Source organism: Barbus barbus (assembly GCF_936440315.1).
Source record: "Barbus barbus genome assembly, chromosome: 43".
In the NCBI taxonomy this organism is placed as follows: domain Eukaryota; kingdom Metazoa; phylum Chordata; class Actinopteri; order Cypriniformes; family Cyprinidae; genus Barbus; species Barbus barbus.
The window spans coordinates 5,395,245-5,421,286 of NC_136721.1; the positions used below are offsets into that span (position 1 = coordinate 5,395,245).

Here is a 26,042-nt window from a genome sequence, read left to right on the forward strand (position 1 = left end):
TCGTTCATGCCTTATTGCGCTTAAACTACAAAATACACACAAGTTAATGTATAAAAACACACATGAGTTGCAAAAAAAGTTGGTTATGTCTGTGAAGGTAAAGAGCTGGGAAAGAAATTGCATGTTTATTAGATCTGTGTGGCCTCAGCGTAATATACAGTAAATAAATCAATAAATCCACTGCTCTTGTTTACTCTAATGCTGGGACTCTCAACATTGTTCTGTGCTCCTCTGTGCAGCCAAAGACAGAGCAGTTAGCATGCTTTGCTTAGACTTAGAACTGGTACACTGTCTGCGCTTGCGAAAACACAATGGTGGCACTGTGGGTGGAAACTTGCAGATTAAGGGGCAATAATATTTATAATAAGTATAATAATATCTTCTTATAATTTATATTATAATAAGATCCCCTTTCTACATCACAGGGGAGTGAAATCTGAGTGGCTTATTTTTTCACAAGCTTGCAGAGAAAGAATTACCCCCAAAAAACTGGGTTGTTCTTTTTCACGTCTTCTGGCTTGCACTGGGGGCCCGATTATAGCACTTAAACACGGAAAAAAGTCAGATATGTCACCTTTAAAGTAAATGCTTTTCTTTTGAACTTTTCTATTCATCAAATAAATCTGGAAAAAAAATCTGTTATCATTTATTTTAATATACATTAGAAAATTTTTCAATTGTAATAAATAGTAAAAAGTAATAAATAATAATAAAATTTATAAATAAATAAAATGTTTTAATTTGAATAAATAGTTGTTTCGCAATATTACTGTTTGATTTTTTTTTTTTTTTTTTTTTTGCCTTGGTGAACAACATAAGATAATTATTTCCAAAATCCTTAAAAAAAAAAAAAATCGTATAAACAAACTTTTGTGTTTTGGATATGTTTATATGGCTGATCACTATCAGACAGAATTGTAATATCTGTGCATCCCTACATCTAGTTCATAGCGGGTGCTTGGCTTTTCAATATTAAAATTACTTTCTGCTGCAGCCTAATATAATCAATTAAAGGTTCAAAAACACAGTTTTTGCAAAATGTTTAATGATTTAATATGATGCATTTTAGTAGCGCTGGTTGTATACTATCCGTGTAGTAAACAGAAGGTGTTGGCTTGTATGTATTGCTCTCTGTGTGTGTGTGTGTGTATTTGTGTTGACCTGCTGTGTGAAGGGGGTTTAGGGCCAGACAGTCCAATCTGACTAATCCTGGATCAGGCTTCAGTAGGACAGACTCTCTCTCTCTCTGCCTATGCTCTCAACCTACTGCACCAGTCGCATTCATGTTCCCTTAATACTGTATCAGTGTGTTATATAATCCCAGACACGCACAAAAAACACCCTCCATCTCTGCACATCGCTCTATCTTCATGCACGCTCACTGTCTCGCTGCTTTCTATTCTTCAGCACTCAGAAACGTGCTGTTATCATGTATACTGCAGTCCTCTGACTCTACGGGACTCCTGCTAATTAGGAGCCAAAACGCCCGTGTTGTCACACAGTTTCTTTGGCAAGAGCATAGGTGAGGGAGGGACTGAGGAGGAAACTGACTGATGTGAGTGTGTCAGAGCCATCACGTGCGCTAGGCTTTGACAGACGGGATGGGGTGTGTAAACTGCTTTGCTCCTTGGACGGTTTGTTTCCCAAAATTGTATGAGCAGCACATGTGTTAAACATTCTGTCACAGAGCAGTTCCGCTTTCACACGGCCAGCCTCTCTCTTACTCACATTTCTTGAATGTGGATGGACATACCTGCTCCTCTTCAAGGGTTTAAATATCTAAACTGTTTGTTCCCATTAGCCTGGTTTGATGTCCCGTGGTCAGCTGACTAACAAAAAGTGGGTCAAACCATTTGCCTGTGACTGTCTCATCCCTTCTTTTCATCCCTCCCTTCTTCTCTTCCCTTATGACTTCAAACTGTTGCTCTCTTTAAAAAGGTGCACTCAGTTATTTCTGTATGTTCGCGTTGGAGTTATTTTGACTCCAAAGGTGTGTTCAATTCTACTATAAGTGCCCTGCAAAGTGAACTTCACAGGGTGGACTTCACGTTCCAGTCTGAGGGGAGTGAACATGTTCAGTTCAAAGGGCACTGCAAATGGCATAGGGAATAAGGGAATGAGGGAACCACTGATTCATCACTTCACAGGAAGTGGAGAGGAAAATTTACCCACCAGTCACTGCACATCAGTCTAGCACTTTAAGAAGTTTCAATAAAGGCAGTGAAAAGGAGTCAAGGCTCTGGCATTACTATTACTACTAATACATCATAATTACAGTTAAATAACTGGTATAACAAGATAATTGTTTTTAGTGTTAAACATCGTGCTTGGCGCTTTCAAATATGACCTTAAATTAATAAATGCATATTTGTATAAATACACAGATGTATTGGATATGGATATGTATAAATACACAAACCTATGGTCATTTATATTTATTTATAGAAGTATCTTGCCTCCAGAGCAGTGAACACTGTGTAGGGAATTGGAACGCAGGACTAGTTTCATGAACACAAAAGCAAATCTTTTAAGTTGATGGCACCGTATAAATGCACTGTTGGCTCTGAGCCGAGATTTAATAAATACACCAGCCAAAATGATAGTAGTAGTTGATATACTGCGATTTGTATTTGGCTTATCGTGTGATCTCAAAATGGCCCTCTTCGTGTGGTGACCCACTACATTTAAAATCAAAGAGCTTTTATTTGGCTGATGAATAGAGGCTTTGTGTCATGTGATGTGCGTTAGACTACTATTTTATTTTTTTATTTTTTTTAGAAAATAAAATTAATTTTTGTGTAGAATGTTTTGAGTGAGCATTTAGCTTAGCAACATCAACTATGTTAATGAATTGTGAGTTGAGTCTCCTCTACAGGTTTTGGAATATGATTATGACCTCTTATTCTTATATATGCTAGTAGTTATTCGTTATTATACATAAAAAGGAAGTAGAGACTTTACAGCCAATGTGTATTCAGAAGCTTAGACATCAGTTAATTGTTGAAACCCATTTGTTGACTGATTGGGAAATGTGTCATACTGAAACCAGAGCGTGTGTGATTGAGGATTGCACAGTGAATGCTTCATGTGCGTATTAAAGTGCAGATGATTCAAGGAGTTATGTGTCATGTTTCTTGCAGACTTTGAAGCGGAAAGAAAAGGAGTACGAGCACGAGATGGAGCGCTTGGCACGGGAGAAGATCGCCACTCAGCAAAGACTCGCGGAGCTGAAGAATGAGTTGAGCCAGTGTATAGACATCATGGAAATCGACAGGATACTTCGACAAACTGTCCAACCGGAAGATGATCAGGCCTCCACATCAACAGCATCAGGTACAACACACATATACATATATATATATATACCGCTTAAAAGGGTCATATGATGCGATTTCAAGTTTTCCTTTCTCTTTGGAGTGTTACAAGCTGATTGTGCATAGATAAGACCCCTGAAGATGCAAAGATTAAAGTTTCAAACCCAAAGAGATATTCTTTATCAAAGTTAAGACTCTGCCACGCCCCCCTAAAATGGCTCATTCAAACACGCCCCCACATGTCTACGTCACGATGTGGAAATATTTGCATAATATTTTGCACGTTGTGTGTGTGTGTGTGTGTGCATGTGTGAGAGAGAGAGACAAGGTCACATTACAGTGGAGTCAGCTTTTTTTTAATCGCGGCTTGTGTGCCACACATACGAGCTTCATCACTGCGTCTGTCACGCGACTGTTCCCCATTCGGGCTTCAACTGATGGTAAAACTAAGGACATTATTAACTGTCTTCACATTTATTTTGAAAGATGAATCTCGCAATTATGGTAAGGGGCATTACATTTCCAACGAGTGCTCGCTGTGTTCGGCCAATCAGAGTAGACTTCGCTTGTCGGAAGGAGGGACTTTGTAGAAAACGACACGTTTGAGAGAGGCGGGGCACAGAGGGCCTACAATAATGTACAGTATTTGAAAAATAATGTGTTTTTTGAACATTAAAACGTCAACATATTCTGTTACACCAAATACACAAAATAATGATCTTTAAAAAAAGCATCATATGACCCTTTTAAAACCACAGTTTCCACAAAAATATTAAGCAGCACAGCTTTTCAAGTATTCATAATAAGAAATGTTTCTTAAGCAGCAAATCAACATATTAGAATTATTTCTGAATGATCATGTGACATGGAAGACTGAAGTAATTGCTGCTGGAAATGTAGCTTTTCCATGAGAGAAATGTTGTATTTAAAAAATACTAAAAAGAAAACCATTCCTTTAAATTGTAATATTTCACAATAATTTTTTTTAAATGTATTTGATAAAAAATAATGTTTTTTTTAATCACTTTATTTATTTTACAAATTGTTAGTTGATTTTTTTTTCATCAGAAATAGATATTTTTTATTATTTATTTATTCCCCCTTGATGTCCCCCATGTTGAGGTTTCTTGCACCAGAAACCGATTTTCTTAGTTTTTCGTGGTGTGTACAATTAAACAGGCCATTTTCCTTTCCAAATTTACATTGATTTCATATTACATCAAACATCAAATTTTCCCCCTAATATGATTAATCGTACTCTGTATCAGGGCTAAGAGACCAGGTAAAATCTAATTGCCATTAATCATTTCCACTCTTTTCAGAGGGTGAAGACAACTTCGACCAAGACGTAGATGATGACATCCTTTCCTCCCCGCCCTCTGCGGCCAAACCGTCTGCACCAGCGCCGTCAGAGCCCCGCGCTGCCATGCTTCCACCCTCCATTCTCCCTACGCATATCTCCATACAACACAAACCCACCACACCACCCTCCGCTCCACCCAATCAACCCCAGCCCACAGTGGTCACCCCTCAAGCCATTGCCCCTGCGCCCCCTTCCCACGTTGTATCCTCTCCTCAGCCAACAGTCATCACCCATGCCTCCGTATCCCATGCATCCGTCATCCAAGCTGTCAACCACGTCATCCCAGCTGGGCCTAAACATCTGGCGCACATTGCGCCCTCTAGTGGCGGCCAGCCTATCGGACACATCACCGTGCATCCTGTGGCCCACCTCCCTACGGCCATTTACCCGCAGTCGGTGGCCGTCTCTCAGTCGGCGATGGTGGGGCACATCACGCACACGTTGGCGCACCACCCGCACACTCACGCCCAAGTTAATGGCACGCCGGTCACAGGCCAGCAGGCCACCATGGTGGGAAAGCCAACGGCCGTGGTCGCTCACCATCACACCGGGCTGGTGGGCCAAACGGTGCTCAATCCGGTGACAATGGTAACTGTTCCTCCTTTTCCCGTCAGCACACTAAAGCTGGCCTGAAGAAAAGAGAGGCTGCACAGAACGACTATGAATGGAGGTCTCACAAAGTGAGAGCAAGAGAGACTAGACGAAGAGCTAATCGCTAAAAGGATGACTAGATCCCGTTCAGAAATTCACTACTGTCGCTCCTACACGCCAGGACCTCTTCAGGATCGGAGCGTGTCCTCTTTTGCTTGTAGAAGGGGCTTGCGTGTCTTTTGACATGCAGCGTTGGAATGAAATTCATGTAATGCACTTGCTTAACTAAATTCGAAGACATTGGTCAGTCTTCAGTAATGTGAAAGTGGAGTGCTAAAACAAATCAATTCTTTCTTCTCTTTTCCTCATGTCCTTTTTTTTCTGTATGCAAATTCTCACGCTTTACATTCATTCACCAAAAAAAAAAAAAATCCACTTTAATCAAAAAGGAGAGCTTAAAGGTCAGCACTGAAAGCATGCAGAAAAACGTTACCTGTGTAACTATATTTGGGGGGCATTTAAAACTCTTCAAACGGGGCTTTTGACTAAACAGGTACATTCAGACTCAGATCAGTTTCTCAAAGTGTCTGTACTTGCGAGTGAATATAAGTGCCTAAACCCCAATTCAAGCCCAGTGGCGCCACCTGCTGCCTACGCAATGCAACAACAACATTAGTCTGCCATGACCTGACCTACAGTCACAGACATCTGTTGGCAATCAGTCTTAAAAAAAAAAGTGTCGAGGCGAATGGGTTTCAATGAAACTCAACTAATATACAACTCAACATCTGAGAAAGACATGTATTTGAAAGTACATTCAAGCATGTATAGCTTACAGCAGGTGCTCAGATATTTAACTTTATAATACTTGATTAACGTTTCAAATGATTAAAAACGTTACTTACGGCGTGTGGTAGTCGGGCATTTCCGTTTCTTCAAATCAGCAGTTACCAATGTTCTCGTGCTTGTAGCAAACACGATGAAAAACGTCGAATGAAGTCTTAGAAAATACGTTAACGTATATGAAGCTCTTGCGTCACGCCGCGCGCACGTTCACAGGTGTCCAACGCGCGCGCTTGTCCAGTGTAAATCGGTGCTGTTGTTGTGTGTCCATTCTACGTTCATCGGCGCACACACATTTTTCATTACTACGCGTGATTGTGTAAATTGTCGTGAAGTAGGCGCTTGTTAATAAGCATTTAAGGAGGTTAAAATTGCTGTTTTCTGGTTTCATTGAGATCAGGACAAAAAGCCCCTTTGCCAATAGCAGTGCTTCTCTTAAAGTCGGCCTGCCATACTCAATGCACTCGCTCGGTTGAACCTGCACAAAGATAGCCATCTGACCGTTTCCCCATGTAAACTTAATGGTTTGCTGTTGATGGTTAGGTACACCACGTTGTTGCTTTATACTGTCACTTTCAAACGGAACACTGTGATTCCTGCTCTTAACATCCTCTTCCTGCTGCAAACCCCCTAAAATTGAGGTTTGGTTTTTCTGTTTGACTTCCTTTTTCTTTTTTTGGAGATGTGAAGATGGAATAATACATGCTGTGCTTCACATTCAGTTAAAAAAGACAAGCAAACAAAAAACAAATTGCCTAACCTATGTGAAATTTATTAGCGCATTTTGTTTTTCTTTCTTTTTTTTTAAATATATGTGTATGGATGTATGTATATATGTGAGGTATATGCACGCATTCATATATATGTGTATGCATTTTAGGATTATACTGATGCCTGGTTTTGCATGTAGATTGCAGTTTTTGTTTGTTTGTTTAAATGTTAATCCCTCCCTTTATTTCATTTTTTGGGACCATGTATCATACTGTATGATGTGGGCGGGACCGTTAGACCTCATTCTACATTGATATTATATATGAATATATGAAAAACTGCATTTTCCCTATGGAGAAAGTTTAAGTTATATATCGCCTGTACATTTTGGGCTGCATTAAGATCGAATTGTCCACCATGTTTAACTAAAATAGTAATAAAACTTATTAAAATATGCTAGATTACTACAAAAAAAAAAACATATCGACGATTCATAATAAATCTTACGACATTTACAATTCAAGTTGTATTGGTTTTATTTCTTGTTTATCACAACAGTCATATTTACATTGTCTAAAATATTAAAAGTATTTGTAGATTTATTCAGACAGCTAATTTAGGACACATTCCTTCAAACACCTACGTTCACAAGATGCACACATTTTACAGTTAATATTCAAACCTTTGACATCTCAAGCCATATTTCTATCGTAAACGCATTTAAATTAATTGATTAGTCTGTCTTAATGTCCATGACGCATCTGTTCCTGAATCCTCTCCAGAACGTCCTGCATTCGGCGCAACTGCAGAAAGAAAAAATACACAAGATTTATTACAACTATCAGAGAGTTTAAAGAAAGGAGAGACTTAAACATTGGCTTTGTTGAAATATGCTAACATACTAATCTTAATATACTAATTTTAATATGGCAGACATAGTAATATTCTAGTTGTATTCTAGTAAGGGCCAGGTGTGGTAAATATGTGGTAAATACCTACTCTTTCACTTAATGTTTTAAAAAATAGTAGTATGGTGTGAATGGTAAGTTAGTATCCATTCCAAACATGCACTGAATCTATTCTGAAGAGAATGAAAACATTGTATGGATCTAATTAGATAAAAAAACAAAACTGTATTACCTCTTCATCTTTCTCCCAAATAAGGCGCTCAGTCTCGCTGTCCACAGGCATCAGAGGCACAGGAAGGTCTGAGGTGCTGTCTCTTAGCTGGTTACACAGACTGGATGAAATAAACAGTAAGCACACCAATAATTTGCACTGTAGAATATAGTCTGATGTGATCATCTGATGATGTCAGTTCATCCTCTGACCTGCGTTTCCTCTCCTTGACCACCATGCGGGTCATATTCTGGATGCACTGAGCGCGGTAATTCTCGTAATGCATTTCCCGAGTCACATCCTTCAGGTCTTGCATGTGCGTGCGCACCAACATGTTCCTCAGCTTCAGGAAGTCGGAGTGAGCAGGGTTCTCCACTGCAAAAGTCGAGTCGACTCATTTATTTGAATAGTTCCTTACACAATACACATTGTTTCAAAACAGCTTTACAGAAAATCAGGTTCATAATAGTAACGATACAAGCAATTAAGCAGTTTAGATATGCTATACTGTATGTATGTATGTATATGTATATATATATATATACACACAGTAGTATTACTTAAGTATTGGAACAGTAAAGACAAAATTGCTCTGTTGGCTGTGGAGTCAAGAAATTTGCAAATGTGATTAAAAGATGAATGAGACAAAACTACAGAATGTCAGATTTTATTATTGGGTGATTCAACACATAGATGTTTTACCAGCTAAGAAGTTCAGCACTTTTATAGTTTCATCCCTCTATCTGATGTGAGCATAAGTATTGGAACAGTTGCCTCACAGGTCTTTCTAAGTGATCAGCTGTGTCCTGTTGCATTAATTCTTCAGATATTAAAAGCAGGGAATGTGTCGTATCAGTTATATCTATTAATTCTGTATTCTGAATCTTGCATTCGATGATGACAAACACAAACCAGGATGAAGACGAGGGAGCTGACTTTGAGAGAAAAACAAGCAATTTGGATGCTAAATGAAAAGAGGAAGTCAGTTAGAGCTATAGCAAAAACAAAAGACATGGAGAAATAAAGAGTCTGGAAACCACCAGCGACACCAGCAACCACCTGATCGGCTAAGAAAACAACAGTAGTTGATGACAGACAAATCATAAAAGCTGTGAAAATGAATCCTAAAAGACGTGTCTGTACAATCACCAACAACTTCCAGAAAGCTGGGGTGATGCTCTGACAATCTACTGTCCTCAGGAGACTTTGACACAGAATTACAGATGCTACACAGCAAGATGCAAGCCTCTGACCAGCACCAAAAATAGAAAGGCAAGATTAGAGTTAGCAAAAAAGCACAAAGGTGAGCCAGAAGAGTTTTGGAACTGTGTTTATGGACCGATGAGACAAAGATGAACCTTTATCTAAGTGATGGGAGAGCAAAAATGTGGAGAAAAAAAGGGAACTGCAAATAATCTCAAGCATAGAGCCTCATCTGTAAAGCATGGTGGAGGTGGTGTCATGGCATGGGAATGCATGGCTGCCTCTGGAACAGGCCCTCTCAACTTTACTGATGACTTAATGTATGATGACAGTAGCAGAATGAATTTGGAAGGGTACAAAACCATCTTGCCTACCAATATTCAAGAACATGCCACCAGATTCATTGGGAAGTGCTTCATATTGCATCAGGATAATGACCCAAAACACCCTGCCAGTTCAGTCAAGGAATTTCTAAGGGCAAAGAAATGGAAAGTCTTAGATTGCCCAAGTCAATCTCCAGATTTAAATCCGATTGAACATGAATTTCACCAGCTGAAGAGGAGAGTAAAGGCAGAAACTCCCCAAAACAAGCAACAATTGGAATTGGCTGCATTAAAGGCTGGGAAAAGTATTTTAAAGGATGAGACTAAGAGTCTGGTGATGTCTATGGGTCACAGACTCACTGCTGTGATTGTGCGCAAGGGATCTGCAACTAAATAATAGCTTTTAATCTTTTATATCTGCCTTATGTTCAACTGTCCCAATACTTACGCTCACATCAATGAGTGGGATGAACTCTAAAAGTGCTGTTATTTTTATTTGGCAAAACGTGTATGTGTTGAAACGGTTAATAATAAAATGTGACATTCTGTAGTTTTGTCTCATTCATCTTTTAATCATATTTGCAAATGTCTTGACTCCACAGCCAACAGAGCAATTTTGTCTTTACTGTTGAAATACTTATGGAGGGGACTGTATATCTCACTCTGCGTGACTATGCTGAATGTTGGACATACATTTTCAAACTGTACAGAGTGCTGGGCAATAATATAGTTACATTTTGATTGAATATATAGTAGGGTAAACGTACCTATTAAGCTCACAGGTCTGCTCTGTGCCCATTAAACACACTTCCATTTTTGAGACCAGATTATAGAAACAAAAAATTATTTATTTAAGACTTGATGTCTTAACCAATTGATTTGTTTGTTACTATATACCTCCAATAATTTCAGGTCAACCAGATCATTGCACACTGAGATATGAGTCTCCATGTGTTCACAGTGTCTGGCGGCCATTTTGAAAACTGTCTAAAAACTTTCACCAAAAGAGTAGCTCCTTAAATGTGAGTTTTTAGATGTTTAAGCCTTTATTTTGGGTAAGTTTCACTACTTATTGTAAAATTAAGAGATTAATGTGCAGACTTTTGCATATTATAACCTGGAACTTGGATGTAGGAAATAATTACATTAGATCCAAAAGATAGTTTAAGCAACATAGCGCAGATGCTACAGAACACAGTTAGCTGACTCGCTATATAAGATTGCTACGCTAACACATGCAATCACAGGCATTACTTTCTTGTACTTTTACATCCATAATATTATAAATTGACAGTTTATTCCTGGTCTGTCGTTTTACAGTGCTGTAATTTTTAAAGATTTCATTATATTTTAATTTTAATCATATCTTACTACTCATATCTTACACATATCATACTGCCAAAGTCACGTGATTTCAGTAAACGAGGCTGTTTCTAAACAAAACATTAAACGAAAATGTTTCGACATTTCAGTGATTCACTGCTAGGGGTGAGCTCTGTGAACCCATGAATCATACAAGATCACTGAGATTGCCTCATAGCATCTAATTTTTTACCTGATTTTAGATCAGTCTTTATAAATTTGTAGACATTTTAATGAGGCATTTGTATAATTAAAAGGAATAATAGTATAGTTAATTGCTTATTGGCCCGTTTAGCTGAGTCATTCATTGAATAACCAAAATAAGCCTTGAAAATGGATAAAAGAACACATACAGACACTTAATATTTAATGGTTATTTAATGGGTGGTTAGTTAATTTGCTTTGCTTTCAATAAAACACTTGCAATGGGTTTGTAAAAGTTGTTTTTATGCATGTATGGCCTGAGTTTTGGCCAGCAGGTGTCACCAGTGTGTGGTTTTGAAAGCTTCGAAATAGTGAATCATTTTGCGAAGCGATTGGTTCAGTTGATTCAAAGCTTTGAAAAGCTTTGTTTCTCTCATCACTACTGTACAGTATGTATGCTGATAAAGTGGGAAGTATCTAAATGGAACTTTATATCCAAATCTCTATATATCCAAAGATAATTAATTTTGCTGCATTTTTGTTTCAAATAAAAAAACATGAGTGTAATGTATGCAGATAAAGTAAAAAAGATAATTCAGTTTACATTTTACATAATCATGCAGCTGAGATTTGCTATATAAAATATATTGCTTTACAACCAGAATCTGGAAATGTTGAGACGTTTTTTTAAATGTGAATAAAATGAAAACTAAAAGAATTTCAAATCACATGAGCCAATATTTTATTCACAATAGAACATAGATAACACAAATGTTTAAACTGAAAATGTTTACAATTTTATGCACAAAATGAGCTCATTTCAAATTTGATGCCTGCTACAGGTCTCAAAATAGTTGGGACAGGGGCATGTTTACCATGGTGTAGCATCTCCTCTTCCTTTCAAAACAGTTTGATGTCTGGGCATCGAGGTTATGAGTTTCTGGAGTTTTTGTGTTGGAATTTGGTCCCATTCTTGCCTGATATAGGTTTCCAGCTACTGAAGAGTGTGTGATCGTCTTTGACGGAAGGTCTCCCCTCCTCTTTAGTCTGGAGGACACGGCGTCTGTAATTTCCAACAAGAATGTCAAATTTGGACTCCTCTGACCATAGAACACTTTTCCACTTTGAAACAGTCCGTTTTAAATTAACCTTGGCCCACAGGACACGACAGTGCTTCTGGACCATGTTTACATGATAGAGCTTTAGTTGGCATCTGCAGATGGCACGGCGGATTGTCTTTACATACAGTGGTTTCTGGAAGTATTCCTGGGCCCATTTAGTAATGTCAATGACAGAAACATGCCGATGAGTGATGCAGTGTCGTCTGAGGGCCCGAAGACCGCAGGCATCCAACAAAGGTCTTTGGCCTTGTTCCTTACACACAGAGATTTCTCCAGTTTCTCTGAATCTTTTGATGATGTTATGCACTGTAGATGATGAGATTTGCAAAGCCTCTGCAATTTGACATTGAGGAATGTTGTTTTCCACAATCTTTTTACGCACTCTTTCACAGATTGGAGAGCCTCTGCCCATCTTTACTTCTGAGAAACTCTGCCTCTCTAAGACATCCCTTTTATAGCTATTCATGTTACAGACATGATGTCAATTAACTTAATTAGTTGCTAGATGTTCTCCCAGCTGAATCTTTTCAAAATTTCTTGCTTTTTCAGCCCTTTGTTGCCCCTGTGCCAACTTTTTTGAGACCTGTAGCTGGCATCAAATTTGAAATGAGCTCATTTAGTGGATAAAAGTGTAGAATTTCTCAGTTTGAACATTTGTTATGTTCTCTATGTTCTATTGTGAATAAACTATTGCCTCGTGTGATTTGAAAGTCCTTTAGTTTTCATTTTATTCAAATTTAAAAACATCCCAACATTTCCGGAATTCGGGTTGTACGTGTGGACGTTTGTATCTTAACATACTGAATGTTTGCAGGTGAAGTATGACATACTATATATCCAACTTCTAATATATCACTGGCTGATAATATAGTTTACACTTTTCACCAATATTACAATCAAGCAGTTGAGATTTGCTATTTAGTACATATTGCTTAACATGAATGGACTGTATGTATCCAGGTAAGAGCATACAATACAGATTATTACTGTTTTTGCAGAGACACTTAATTCATCATCTGTGAACAAATAAAAGATTATGTACAATAGTACATAATAGTCTACGACAGAGTCTAAGTACCTTCCACCACACCCCAGGGGTACTGACGGCCTCTGAAGCGCCTGCCTTGGCTTTCAACTTGGAGATTACTGCCAATTACTGCAAAGGGAATGCTGTCCTGTAACAAAGATTGAAATCCACGTCAGTTTAGTCTGTGTTCTGTTAAGTTTGATGTAAGTATGGAGCAGAGCAGGTCACCTTCAGTTCCTGTTGTTGAAGTTTGAACTCCTCATCTTCATCTGAATCACATTCAGGGAACTGGTAGATGTTGATGTCGAATCTCTCAATCTCCTCACGAATCTAGAGAAAAAAACAAACCCATGATGACTGTGATATTATATATATACTTTTTATACACTGCATACACACCTTCATTTTCATTTTTCTGACTTCCAGTGGAGTGAGACTATCTGCTTTGGCCAGCACAGGCACTATGTTGACCTTCTCATGTAGCATCTTCATGAACTCCACATCCATCGGTCTGAGACTGAGGAGAGAGGGGAAAAAAGAGTCACTCCCATTATTCCTGAGGTACATTTCCAAATCAAATGCCACTGTCATTAAGTTTTTGAGTTAAACCTCTATTTTTATATTGTCATTAAACTGATTTAATCTTAAATAGTGGTTGATCGATATGGGTTTTACAGCATTCTGATGCCAATATTTCAGAAGAAAGCAACAAAAATTCACAAATTCAATATAATACATGATTCTGGGACTGACTTAATAGTAGCTAAACACTATAAACAAAGGTTATGCTGATAACCTAAAAATACCAAATCCTAGTTGCTAGTAGTCAGGAAGTGTTACCCGTGGCCATAAGGTGAAATGAAGTAGAGGCAGCAGTGCACACGGTTGTCCTGAATGTTTTTACGGTTGAGGCCACTTTCGTCACGAAAGTATTGCTCAAACTGCTGGTCAATGTAGTCCACAACTGCCCCCCAGCTATTACAATTAACATAAAACTGGAAATGAGCAAATGTATTTGTATAAACAAAATCCAACATGTATTCTGAGACAAATGACTAATAATTCATATTGCAGTTCCACCTCTCTGTGTTGTTGACAGCATCCCCGAATCCTGGTGTATCCACAATGGTGAGTTTTAGTTTGACTCCTTTCTCCTCTATAGCCACAGTGTGTTTCGTGATTTCCACTGTCTGTGAGATCCGCTCTGCAATGGGTCAATGAAGAACAATACAGATAAAGAAAAAAAAACAAATAAAGTAGTAATGTATGCCATTTTCAAAAAAAATGTTAGTTGAATGATTATGTCATGTGGTGTAACCATCAAGTAACATATTTTCCTTACACCTTGAATACATGTTCATATTTTAAGCATTATTAAAATATTTTAAAATATATATTTTTCAAGGTCAATCAATTGTTTTAACAAATATCATGAATTTATTAATTAACAAATATTAGTTATTGGGGGGTATACCACATGACATTTTAGAAACTGAACTTTGCCTTGTCGTTAAGTCAAATTGTCTGATATTTTAGGAGACTTACAGACCTTTTTAGTTCCTCCATATTGTTTGAAACACATGACCTTGATTTAATCACCAAAGGTTATAAAAAATATTTTTAATATTTTATCCAAATAAATTTTAATTCAGAAATTAAAAATATGTTTGATGGTGTATTTATGAATTGCAGTTATATTCTTGAATAAATTAGATTTTACAATCAAAAATGTGTTTTGATTGACTAAACTACATAATGCTTATATTATACAAAGGTTGTTTTACAGAAGAATATTGCTTATTACCAATGTTATTTTAGTATAATTAAAATGCTATTATAGTTTTTCGTAATATTTTGAATAACATTTTTATTTGAATATTTTCTGTCTTCATTTTAATAGTTACAGTTTTAGTAATTGTGTTGTGGTTTGTCGTTTTTGTTACTTTTCAATTTATTAAATATTTCTACACAGTTTTTATTTAGTTTGTTTATTTTAGTATTTAGACTTGTTGCATTGAAAACTAGCTCAAATAAATATTTAATTTCAGTAAATGTCGGAGGAATTTTTTATTGTTTTAGTTAATGATATCCTGGTTCTTACCTTCAGCATTCAGCATCTTCCTGTCTTTGTAAAGGTCTGTGAGGAAGAGGCTGTTGACTAGTGTAGATTTCCCTAAACCTGACTCCCCTGGACGGATCAAAAGAAAGTTTTATTGGACATCAAATTCAATTTTTATTTTGCACTGCCTGTGACATACAGCATCTGATGATCTCACCTGCCACCATAAGAGTAAAGGCGAACCCCTTTTTCACAGATTTCCTGTGCACCTGGTTGGGCAGCGTTGCAAAGCCAACATACTCCTTATCTTGATCCTAAAAGTCTCAGATGGTGATGTGATTTCAAAATAAGTATTTTCAAAATCAGGTCCTGCGTAAGCAATCAAATAGGCTGAGTCAACATTATGCATCATACACAGGACTGGTTACACATTACCTCAGCAGAGTCATAGGGGTCAAATCTGCCCCAAGGACTTTTCGGGCGAGAGGGGCTCAGGGGAGAATCCAGAGAGCTCATGGAGCTGAGCTGTCCACGGCGGGGTAACTCCGGCTCGGAGCCCAGAAAACTTCTGTTCATTGGCCGGGTGAAAGTGGGTGTCCCTGGTGTATGAGGGCGGGTGCTGCCATCCGGCTCCCTGTCCATCATGGGCATTTCACATCCAGGGAAGGTGTGACCAGCTCTAGGGGGCAGGTCTCTCATGGTATAGGCCAATTCAGCATCCTCACAGTCTTCAATGGCTAAACTAGACAACTGCAGATATGGGACACAAATTACTTTATTGTTTCCGTTTGTATAAACTTAATAACACTATAATATAAACTATATAAAATAATCAGCTTGAATAGTTAAGGTTGCAATGTAACAGAAGTAAGCTACAGATCTTTACTTTATTGTGATTTTGTCTTTTTTTGTATTTGTTTATATACTGAATTGTGATTGACCTTTTCTTTCTTCCATGTAACCATTAACCATTTATAGCCACAGTAATGTCGATAATAGACAATGATACAATAACACTATAAACCTTAACACTGAAATAATTAACTGGTTTGAGTAGGGCGATCTTAAATTAAGCAAATTATTTCAAACAAATGGACTTTTATGAGTATTCAGAATTTTCTTTTTCAAGTTCATGAAACTGACACCTCTTAGTAATCTAAATGGTTTCAATGTTTTAATGAACAGTAGATAAACTTGACTAGATAAACTAAACTGGACTGGGATTTCTATTTGACAGATTGTTTTGGGGGGTTACCATCATTGCCATGAGTGGAGAAATGATGGTTTGAGAATAGCAAGTTACTGAATTGTCTAGTTTTGCCCACTTATTCAGGTTGACAGTGAATAACAAATGCATTTGTGTGGGAAAAAGATTTATACAAATTTATATAAGTATTCATTGATAATCTTTCTAATAATTTCAGAGCTTGACAGACCAAGTCAACATTTATTTTCATTAGCTATATGGAAATGTTTTGTAATTATTTTAAGAGTAGCCAGAAAATCATACGTGGCGTTTAATCATACACAAGTTTAATTTGTCACTTCACTCAATTCACCTTCACGTTGCCCCAGACCAATTCATAAAACAAACAAAAAAAGAGTTGTAGGCCAAGCAGAATGTACTGACTACTTATTTCCATGCAATTAAAGTGAATGGGGACTGGGGCTGTCCAGCTCCTATTTTCATTTATGAGCAAACTATTCCTTTAACAAACTTTTTTTTTTCTGAATTACATGCTTTATCACAACAACAAAAGAACAGAACACACTCATCAGGTTTGAGCAACACAAATAAACGTTCATTACAGTAGAGATTCACTACAGTCGCTCAGTCTCTAATGCAAACAACGTGACCTGCATTCAGCCTGTCACTGCTCATTAGTCCAGACACATTAATACCTCACACTAATGCTCTGATCTCCAGTAAGATGCTGGAGAAGTGGGGGTCGTGACTGCTGGCACAGTTTGGTCGTTTCGTTACAACTCTTACTACATTTCTATCTTAAATAAGGAAATTAATTGTTATGCATCCATACCTCAGGATCTGGTGCCAATGAAAGTAGAGAGAAAAAAGCATTATCAAAGTTTCAAAATTAATATAGAATTAGTCAGCTGCGTTAATGACCTATATATGCAAATCCATCATTTAAAAATGTATTGTGTTTATCTGAAAAACCCTTACCGCGCTGCCTGTACATCGCATTCACGAACCGGTTGGTGGTCGACGACAGGTGCTCCATGCTCCTTTGTTTACATCCACTTGTCAATGCTCTAAATATCTCTTCCTCTCAGCCTACCTACGGATGAAAGCAGGCTCAGTCCAATCAGTGATCACTTGCGCTGTCCGGGAGCGTTTCAGTTGCGTCGCGCTTATAAACTAGTCTTTGATTGGTCGACTAGGTGCCAACCCAACTCCAGCCTAAAGATGCGTTGGTTAGAGTCATTGTGTTCGTATGTCAGTATAATATTATAATTATGTTGCGTTTAAAATAAGAAAACTTAACATATAATAGGCTAAGTAAAATAATATATGCATTTTAACTGTGAACAAATTGCCACAAGCATGAAAAGACATTATTTCTTTCATTATAGTAGCTCAATGGTATAACCGGGTAAATGTACATCAACTAAAAAATAATAATAATACTTTGTAATTTTTTTTTTTTTTACATTTCAAATGATCAGTTAAAGATAAAGGCTATACTGTAAAATAATTCATTTAAAAAAAAATGTAAAAACTCTACAGTACTCTAAAAAGTGGGTTATTTGGCTCGTAATCATAGGGGAACCACTTTTGGCGGTGTATAGCACCATATCTTGGTTCTTCAGCGGTTCTTTGGCATGACTGAGGGGCTATATAGCACCGCTATCATATAGAACCTGTTAAGCTCCTGTATGGTTCTTCGGCGGTTCTTTGGGGTGATTAAGGTGCTATATAGCACCACTGCCGAACAAAGAACCTGTTAAGCCCCTTTAAAGGTCCTTTACGAGCCAAAGAACCACTGTTTAGCACCATTTTTGTTGAAGAAATACAGTGCAATATGGCAACTCTTATGGTTCCACATAGCACCATTTGACAAAGGTTCTGTATAGCACCTTTGAAGATATGGTGCTATAGCACCAAAAGTGGTTCCCCTATGATTACGAGCCAAGAACCACTTTTAGTGCTATATAGTAATATATTTTTATTATATTTTTATTTTATTTAAAATAATATATTTATTTTAGAGTGTAACCTGTATCATCGGCCTATAATATCATATCATATTTACACTAAGTGCAAATAGCCCGTCTTGTTGGCAAAGGGTATTTACACTAACTCCGCCCACTAACGTGTGATTGGTCAACAATAAAACAAGACGCTACTTCAGCATCAGTTTCAGTGGCGTAAAGCATTTTGACGCGATCGACCCGAGTTCAAGCCCGCTTTTGCCGAACTTTTTTTCTCCCTTTTCAAATCCCATATCACATCGGAAAGGCATTTATTTTCAACAAAAATGAAGGAAATAATCAAAAAGTTGAAAATAAAGTATCGGGTAGGGTTAGGGTAGGTGTAGGAAGGGCTTTATTGTCCCAATAAGGTGGCATCCATTTAATAATTTGAATTAAAACTATAATTTACACTCAGTACGTTATTATTGCATACTGTTTTATAATGTACTACAATACTGAGGTGCAGATAATTGCCACTATTTGTAATAAGTAGTATAAATAGCAGAAAATCTTGCTATTTAAACATAGTGTAAATAGCATCTATCTCTAAAAAAATATGGTATTTGCACTCAGTGTAAATAGCATCTATCTCTAAAAAAATATGGTATTTGCACTTGGTGTAAATAGCATCTATCGCCATTTACACTTAGTGCAAATAGCCGCTGCCAGAATAAAAACACATAGGCCTACATTCAATGTGAAAAACAACAAGAATTATTAAGTAAAAAGTATGAATTCTGCTATGAATTAAATGGGTGAATTATGAAAATCTAATATTTAAGAAAATATTAAGAAAATAGGCACTTGGCGCTCAAGCAGCTGCCCTTTTGGCCTGACAAGATAAGTGCCTTTTTGCTAGACATTTTTTAATAAATTGTTTTACTTTTTATATAAATGCATCACTTCTTAACGTAGCGGACAACTGCATTTAAATTCTAATAGACCTTAGTCGGGATTGCACCGTATTTAGTGTTTGACAGGCATGAAATTGAAGTTGTGAGGAATAAAAGTACAGGTCATTCAGTTGATTGTACAGTGGTTTAACAATACCAATTATTCAGCTGACAAAACATCTTTCTTAGAAAAAAAAAAAAAACTTCAGTTGACAACACCTCAAGTAAAATAGTTTTTAAAGTTGTGATTTGGCAAAACATGATCTAGGACTTTTATAAAGTGCATAGAGTACAATGGCACACACAAAGCATCATTTTTATATATCTCCTGTGTTAGCAGCACCACACACATGCATCGCATTACTCATGAATGTGCATCGAAGACTGTCATGAAAAAGAAGAAATTGTTGAATAAAGTTATTATTTTTGTTTACTTTGTGCATAAAAAGTATTCTCGTAGCTTTATAAAATTAAGTTTGAACCACTGATGTCACATGGTCTATTTCAATGATGTCCTTACCTGTCTGGGCCTTGAATGTGATAGAGTTGTTGTCTAGTCTGGGTCAGAAAGCTCTCCATATATTTGTCAGTTTGCGTTCCTAGACTGAACGAAGGTCTTACGAGTTTGGAACGACATGAGGGTGAGTAATTAATGACAGAATTTTCATTTTTGGGTTTACAGCGAGCTTACTTGCAGTAATATGAGTATCCATTAATATGGGTATTTAATACTGGAGCGCAGATCTATCACTGGAGGACCCAATCACCTCTCAAGTTGATGATGGCTGGAGTGACAGCATCTTGCAAGATTTAGTTGGTGATTTGTCTGAATGAACTTCTGTTGCCCTCCATACTCTTAACGGTGCAAATTTAATTTTGACTCCCTCCAAACTTTAGTCCATGTTGCACCTGACTGTAGTGTTAACGTCCCCTGAGGTACAATCTGTGCCACGTCCAACTGTAGTAATAATATCCCTCCAGCTTTATTTTGTTCCTCGTATGATTGTGATGATGGTTCTGTGATGGCAGTTCAACGGTCTCTGCTTTAAAATGACTTTAATTTGCACTTTGTTTAAAGGTAGTTGATAACTAACATAAAAAAACATATTTAACATTCAGCAAAATTTCATATGTGTATTTATGAAGGAATGTTCACTAAAATAGTTCTGTAGTGTGACATGGATTTTTAAAGGCATTGTAGTATCTCAATAAATATCTAAAATAGAAAAGTCTTTTAAAAAAAGTTTTGAAGTAAGTGGTGTCACCGATTGACAATTAATGTCAACACCTCTTATTTATCTTTTAACATACATCAAGTTGTGCTGATATGAAATCAGCATTCAACTTGTGTGAGGGAGGCTTTGGAACTGTTTATGCAGCGACTCATTTAGAAGATGGCCTTCAGGTATCAATCTGTATTACAATGTTTATCAAGCTTTATTATACTCACTCTTACCTTCGCAAGCACTCTTAGTGTATCATAGCCTATTAACTATTTAGAGTACTTCATCTGCATTTGTGTGCTCTCTGTTTCTCCTCTCAGTCACTGTTTTAATTTCAAACATCTCGTATCAACATTAATCATAGACTGTATATGATTTTTCAATAGACAACTGCCATTTTTAACAGTTTGTCCAGAACTGATTTAAATACTTTTTTAATATAAATCTTATTTTGTTTTGATTTTATGATGGTTATTCCAAACCACTTTCGCTTGAGATCATTCTCTCAATTCTTGCAAATCAAGACCCCAGGCCAAAGTTCCTGAACTTATCCAGCTTCATGACTGACAGAGATCCTGATAAAAATTAATGGAGTAAATAAAAAGTGCACTTATTTATACTGAATGTGCACTTGTACTCTGCTTAAAATTTTAAAAGTATATTTATAAAAACTAAAAATACCAATTAAATAAAAGGATAGCATACTTTCATTATTGTTTCTTAACACATGTAAATACACTTCATAATAATGTCAAATTAAAAGTTTTACTTTAAAGAACATATTTAATCATTATTTTTCAATAATCAGTTATTGTGCTTTAAAGTACAATCATTTTAATGTAGACTAACATACTAAAGCACATGTAACGCATTGATTATTTTAACTGTAGTGTGTAATTTGATATGAAATTAAAAGTTAAAGGAGGGGTGACAAATGTTTTATAAAGGCCCAGTTCAATGCTGGATTTGCCCATCGTTTGATACTGAAAGATGGAGCGGTCCCAGCGATAAAAGATCCCGGTCATGGAACTGCAGGTGGTAAGTAAAACTGCATCAAATTTCTGTATTTTGTTGGCAATCGGCGTGCAATTGCTCTTGATTCATTAGCTCCACCCACAGCGTGTGCCTTCAGGAGCTCGGCTGTTTTCAGAGAATAGTAAATCTGTATCTTTCTTTTATAAATGTGACCCTGAACCACAAAACCAGTCGTAAGTGTCAATTTTTCAAAACTGAGATTTGTGCAACATCTGAAAGCTGAATAAATAAGCTTTCCATTGATGTATGGTTTGTTAGGCGATATTTGGCCGAGATACAACTTTTTGAAAATCTGGAATCTGACGGTGCAAAAAAATCCAAATATTGAGAAAATCACCTTTAAATTTGTCCAAATCAAGTTCTTAGCAATGTATATTACTGATCAAAAATTAAGTTTTGATATATTTACAGTAGGAAATTTACAAAATATCTTCATGGAACATGATCTTTACTTAATATCCCAATGATTTTTGGCATAAAAGAAAAATCAATAACTTTGACCCATACAATGTATTTTTGGCTATTGCTACAAATACACCCCAGCAACTTAAGACTGGTTTTGTGGTCCAGGGTCACAAATAAGATAAAACGAAAGACTCTTTGGAGATATGAAGGATGCAGTACTCTAGAGGTACTCAAGATTAAAATGAGATTGAGCGAAACTGAGTGTGTTATGTCCCCTTTACTATATATTAAATTTACTACATTAACTTTTCATCATTACAAATGTGTAATTACAAATATGTTTAATGACATACAAGTTTCAATAAAATGGCATTAGTATTGTCACGAATCCTGGCCATGAATTTCCATTTGTTCACCACCAGAGGTCACCCACTCACCACATGGACTTTCACACTACACAGCACATTGGACTCCATTTCCCACCATCCATTGCACTGACGACACACACACAGCTGATTACACTAATCACTCACAGCTGAGAACTATCACCCAATCACACACACTTTATAAGCCTTGGACTTTCTTTCTGTCACTGCCGAGTATTGTTTAGCCCAGCTACCTTACAAAGCGTTCCTGTATATCTTGTTTGATTTCCTGTGTTTTGATTCCTGCCCGTGTTTCTGGATTATTCTCTCTGCCTTGCCCTGTTTGGATACTGTTTGCCGATTGTCGACCCACGCTTGCTCTAGGATTGCTCTGTGTCTTGCCCCTGCCATACCTGTTTGCTGTGTTCTGACCCTGCCTGAATATGACCTTGTTTTATAATAAAGCTTCACAAATGGATCCACATGTCTCACGTCTCGTCAACCCCGTAACAAGTATTGCTTCTGTATTATTTTTTTAAATCAGTACATTTGACAGTACTTTGATTCTTTTGGGTACTTTTTGGGGAAAGAATATGTGTCTTTACAACTTTTGAGAAGCAAAACAAAATCTGTGACTCTGTTATCAAAGAAACTAATAATCACTACTTTGTGACCTGTAGTCCTGTCCTTTAACTCTAGAGTCTGCTGCTTGAACAGATCTTCATTATCCGGGTCACACTCTGGGACCTGGAAGATCCTGATTTTGAATTTGTCAATTTCAGTCAAAATCTATGGAGAAAAATGCACTTTGTTTAGATAGCTCATCTGGTGGTTTTTGTTGACAGTCCCATGTTCTCAAAAATATCTACACGATAGAGTTTCAGTACACGCGCCTTCTCACCTTTGCCTTCATATTGCGGGTCTCTTTTGGAGTGAGGCTGTCTGCTTTAGCCAGCACAGGCGCAATGTTGACCTTCTGATCCAGGGCTTTCATAAAGTTCACATCAATGGGTTTGAGACTGAGAAGGCACAAAGGAAATTTGTTAATTGAATACAGCCTTTATTTTCATGGTTACTAAAATCCTGGGATAGAAATAAACACAAAAACACCTGTGCCGAGAAGAGGTCTTACCCATGGCCATGAGGCAAAATGAAGTACAGACAGCAGTGCACTCTGTTGTCTGTTATGTTTTTACGGTTCAGCCCAATCTCATTTCTGCGGTTCTTCTCCATCTCCTGATCTACATAATAAACTGCAGCCTTCCAGCTGTAAGAAAAACCATGTGTAAATAACTTTTTGCATTTTTCATATTTAGGGGAAGTCGTGGCCTAATCGTTAGAGAGTTGGACTTGTTACCCAAAGGTTGCGGGTTCGAGTCTCGGGCCGGCAGGGATTGTAGGTGGGGGGAGTGAATGTCCAGCGCTCTCTCCACCCTCAATACCACGACTGAGGTGCCCTTGAGCAAGGCACCAAACCCCCAACTGCTCCCTGGGTGCCGCAGTATAAATGGCTGCCCACTGCTCCGGGTGTGTGTGTGTGTTCACTGCTGTGTGTGTGCACGGTGTGTGTGTTCACTGCTGTGTGTGGGTCACCATACTTGGCAGTATGTCACTTCACTTTATATTTCCTATTAGCAAGCGGTCACCCAAGTTATGCGATTAAATTTGATCATTCTAAAACAGCTTTTTAAACATTTCAAAATATTTAAAGAAGTGCTCAATAATCAGTGCTGGGTAGTAATTATTTACATGTACTCTGAATTAAGTACTTGTAATTAGAGTATTACTTTTTAAACTGCTCATAGTGGGACTACAGATTATTCACAAACTGGCAGTAAAATATTCATAATTCATCAATTCTTTCTAATTCCTCTTTTAATTTTCACAAATGTCATCTAAATAAATTTGCAAACCATACTTATGAATTTGGGAGAAAGCCGCCTCTCTAGCAACTAGACAATGTATGAAACCAATTACTATGCAAGTTACTAAACTGGTGATGTATAGATGTGAATCATTATGTCATTATATCCGGTATTGATTCTGGAAGTCTGGACAAAAATATGACTTTGGGCATGTAATCTCAGGTTTTTTTTCATGTTTATTAATGTTTATTCATATAATGCATTGATTCTCAAACATTTTTGTCAGCCAAACCCTTAAAATACAATATTTACTTGAAATACATCTGAGGAAATTAATATGTCAATAATTTAACAACACATTCGCATGTTTTTCAGTTCTCTCATGTCACTTAATGGTCACATTGACATGCCGGTCAACCAATAAAATATTTATATTTTTACTGTTCAAGTGCTTAAGTGATTTTTATTTGACATTTTTATGATTTAATTATTAGCTCTTTTTTTATCACTCACAAACCCACTGCAGTTCTTACACTAAGCCCAGTTAGGGAAACCCTGGTGTAATGTAATGTTTAATGCCTTTTATGATGTTGATTTAAAAAAATATATATATTTTTTCTTTCTCTTTGCTGTTTTTCTGTCAGTATGGCACATTTAATGGCAAGTTTAAAACAAGTTTGATTAAAAAGGTAATCTAAAAAGTAGTCAGAATACATGACCTAAAATGAGATTACGTTCCTGACTAGTTTTCATTATGTAATCTGTAATCGGTAATGGACTACAATTTGTAGTAACTGCTTCATTTATGTTCGTACATATATTTTTATTAACATGAACATAAATGGCACTTTTAGAGTAATAAACTAATTTTAGTGTAACTGTTTTTTGTTTAATTGTAGTGGTTGCCTCATGGGGTGCTTGGCTGGGAGCACATGATGAGCTGTACTTCACAAAAATATCACAAAACCAGGGGTGTCGATAACAGTGAGTCTTAGGTTTACTCCCTCTTCAACAATGTCTACAGTGCTTTTTGCTATTGATACTGTCCGAGCTATCTTCTCTGTGAAAGAGTATACATTTCACAATCTAATCTTCTCTGCAGTTCAGTATACTACTTTTATAAGTAGTATACAAATGTTAGGTTTACCTGAAACATCAGGCATGCATCTGTCCATATAGAGGTTTGTGAGGAAAAGACTGTTGACAAGAGTGGATTTGCCTAAGCCAGACTCACCTAAACATACAAATTATATATTTTAAGATTATAAACAGTCTTTTAAGATTATATATGTATATATATATATATATATATATATATATATATATATATCTTAAAATACTGTATATAATACAAGAATCATGTGACAATGAAAAATGGAGCAATGGCTGCAGAAAATTCAACTTTGCCATCACAGGAAAAAATACATTTTAAAATATATTAAAGCAGGAAACAGTTGGATTAAATTGTAATATTATTTCACAATGTTACTGTTATTTATTTATTTTATTTTTAAAATAACTGCAGCCGATGGGCGTAAGAGACTTATTTTAAAAAATGGCAGTGTGTGTGTGTTTACGTTATATGTTTCTTACCAACAACCATCAGATTGAACACAAATCCCTTTTTCACTGCTTTCTGTTGGACTTGGTCCATGTCACAATGCCAACATATTTCTGGGAGGGACAGTGAAAAATAATCTGGCTTGTGTACAGTATATCACATTAAAGCTTAATAATATTACTGGTTTTACTGTATTTTTGATCAAATAAATGCAGCCTGTGTAAACATGAGAGACTTCATCACACTTTCGCCAGTGAAGGTCCAGGTGTGCAGCATGTTGCAATACCTCTAAAAAGGCA

The 26,042-nt window shown here is 36.8% G+C and overlaps 3 protein-coding genes across 3 annotated transcripts in view; 1 reads left to right on the forward strand and 2 right to left on the reverse strand.

Moving 5' to 3' along the window:
- The window catches only part of LOC306862888 (max-binding protein MNT-like), a 20,054-nt gene extending 12,711 nt beyond the window's left edge, over positions 1 to 7,343 (forward strand). The window contains exons 5-6 of the mRNA XM_079405945.1: positions 3,141 to 3,333; positions 4,637 to 7,343. Of these exons, the coding sequence (XP_079262071.1) occupies positions 3,141 to 3,333; positions 4,637 to 5,310 (867 nt within the window). The 3' untranslated portion in view covers positions 5,311 to 7,343. The remainder of the gene's footprint in view (positions 1 to 3,140; positions 3,334 to 4,636) is intronic.
- LOC306862889 (septin-5-like) lies at positions 7,337 to 17,529 on the reverse strand. The gene is made up of 12 exons (XM_079405946.1): positions 17,366 to 17,529; positions 15,616 to 15,930; positions 15,398 to 15,494; positions 15,223 to 15,309; positions 14,202 to 14,325; positions 13,962 to 14,096; positions 13,521 to 13,638; positions 13,350 to 13,451; positions 13,173 to 13,269; positions 8,154 to 8,316; positions 7,963 to 8,062; positions 7,337 to 7,625 (listed from the first exon to the last, which is right to left on the reverse strand). The coding sequence occupies exons 1-12, from the start codon at positions 17,384 to 17,386 to the stop codon at positions 7,566 to 7,568; spliced, it is 1,419 nt and encodes a 472-aa protein (XP_079262072.1). The 5' UTR covers positions 17,387 to 17,529; the 3' UTR covers positions 7,337 to 7,565.
- Positions 17,530 to 22,638: 5,109 nt separating this feature from the next.
- Positions 22,639 to 23,679, reverse strand: LOC306862890 (septin-5-like). The gene is made up of 3 exons (XM_079405947.1): positions 23,450 to 23,679; positions 23,219 to 23,336; positions 22,639 to 23,106 (listed from the first exon to the last, which is right to left on the reverse strand). The coding sequence occupies exons 1-3, from the start codon at positions 23,548 to 23,550 to the stop codon at positions 22,858 to 22,860; spliced, it is 468 nt and encodes a 155-aa protein (XP_079262073.1). The 5' UTR covers positions 23,551 to 23,679; the 3' UTR covers positions 22,639 to 22,857.
- Positions 23,680 to 26,042: the final 2,363 nt, after the last annotated feature.

What these genes read in the sequence shown, in the direction of transcription:
- LOC306862889 (XM_079405946.1), bottom strand. Translation starts at nt 17,386, where the DNA reads ATGCGATGTACAGGCAGCGCG. An exon ending in ATTTCACCTTATGGCCACGG is followed by an intron (nt 13,639 to 13,961) that starts GTAACACTTCCT and finishes CTCTCTCCTCAG; the next exon opens with TCTCAGACCGATGGATGTGG. An exon ending in CCCCTGGGGTGTGGTGGAAG is followed by an intron (nt 8,317 to 13,172) that starts GTACTTAGACTC and finishes CGACTTTTGCAG; the next exon opens with TGGAGAACCCTGCTCACTCC.
- LOC306862890 (XM_079405947.1), bottom strand. Translation starts at nt 23,550, where the DNA reads ATGGAGAAGAACCGCAGAAATGAGATTGGGCTGAACCGTAAAAACATA. An exon ending in ATTTTGCCTCATGGCCATGG is followed by an intron (nt 23,337 to 23,449) that starts GTAAGACCTCTT and finishes GTGCCTTCTCAG; the next exon opens with TCTCAAACCCATTGATGTGA. An exon ending in CCCGCAATATGAAGGCAAAG is followed by an intron (nt 23,107 to 23,218) that starts GTGAGAAGGCGC and finishes TTTTCTCCATAG; the next exon opens with ATTTTGACTGAAATTGACAA.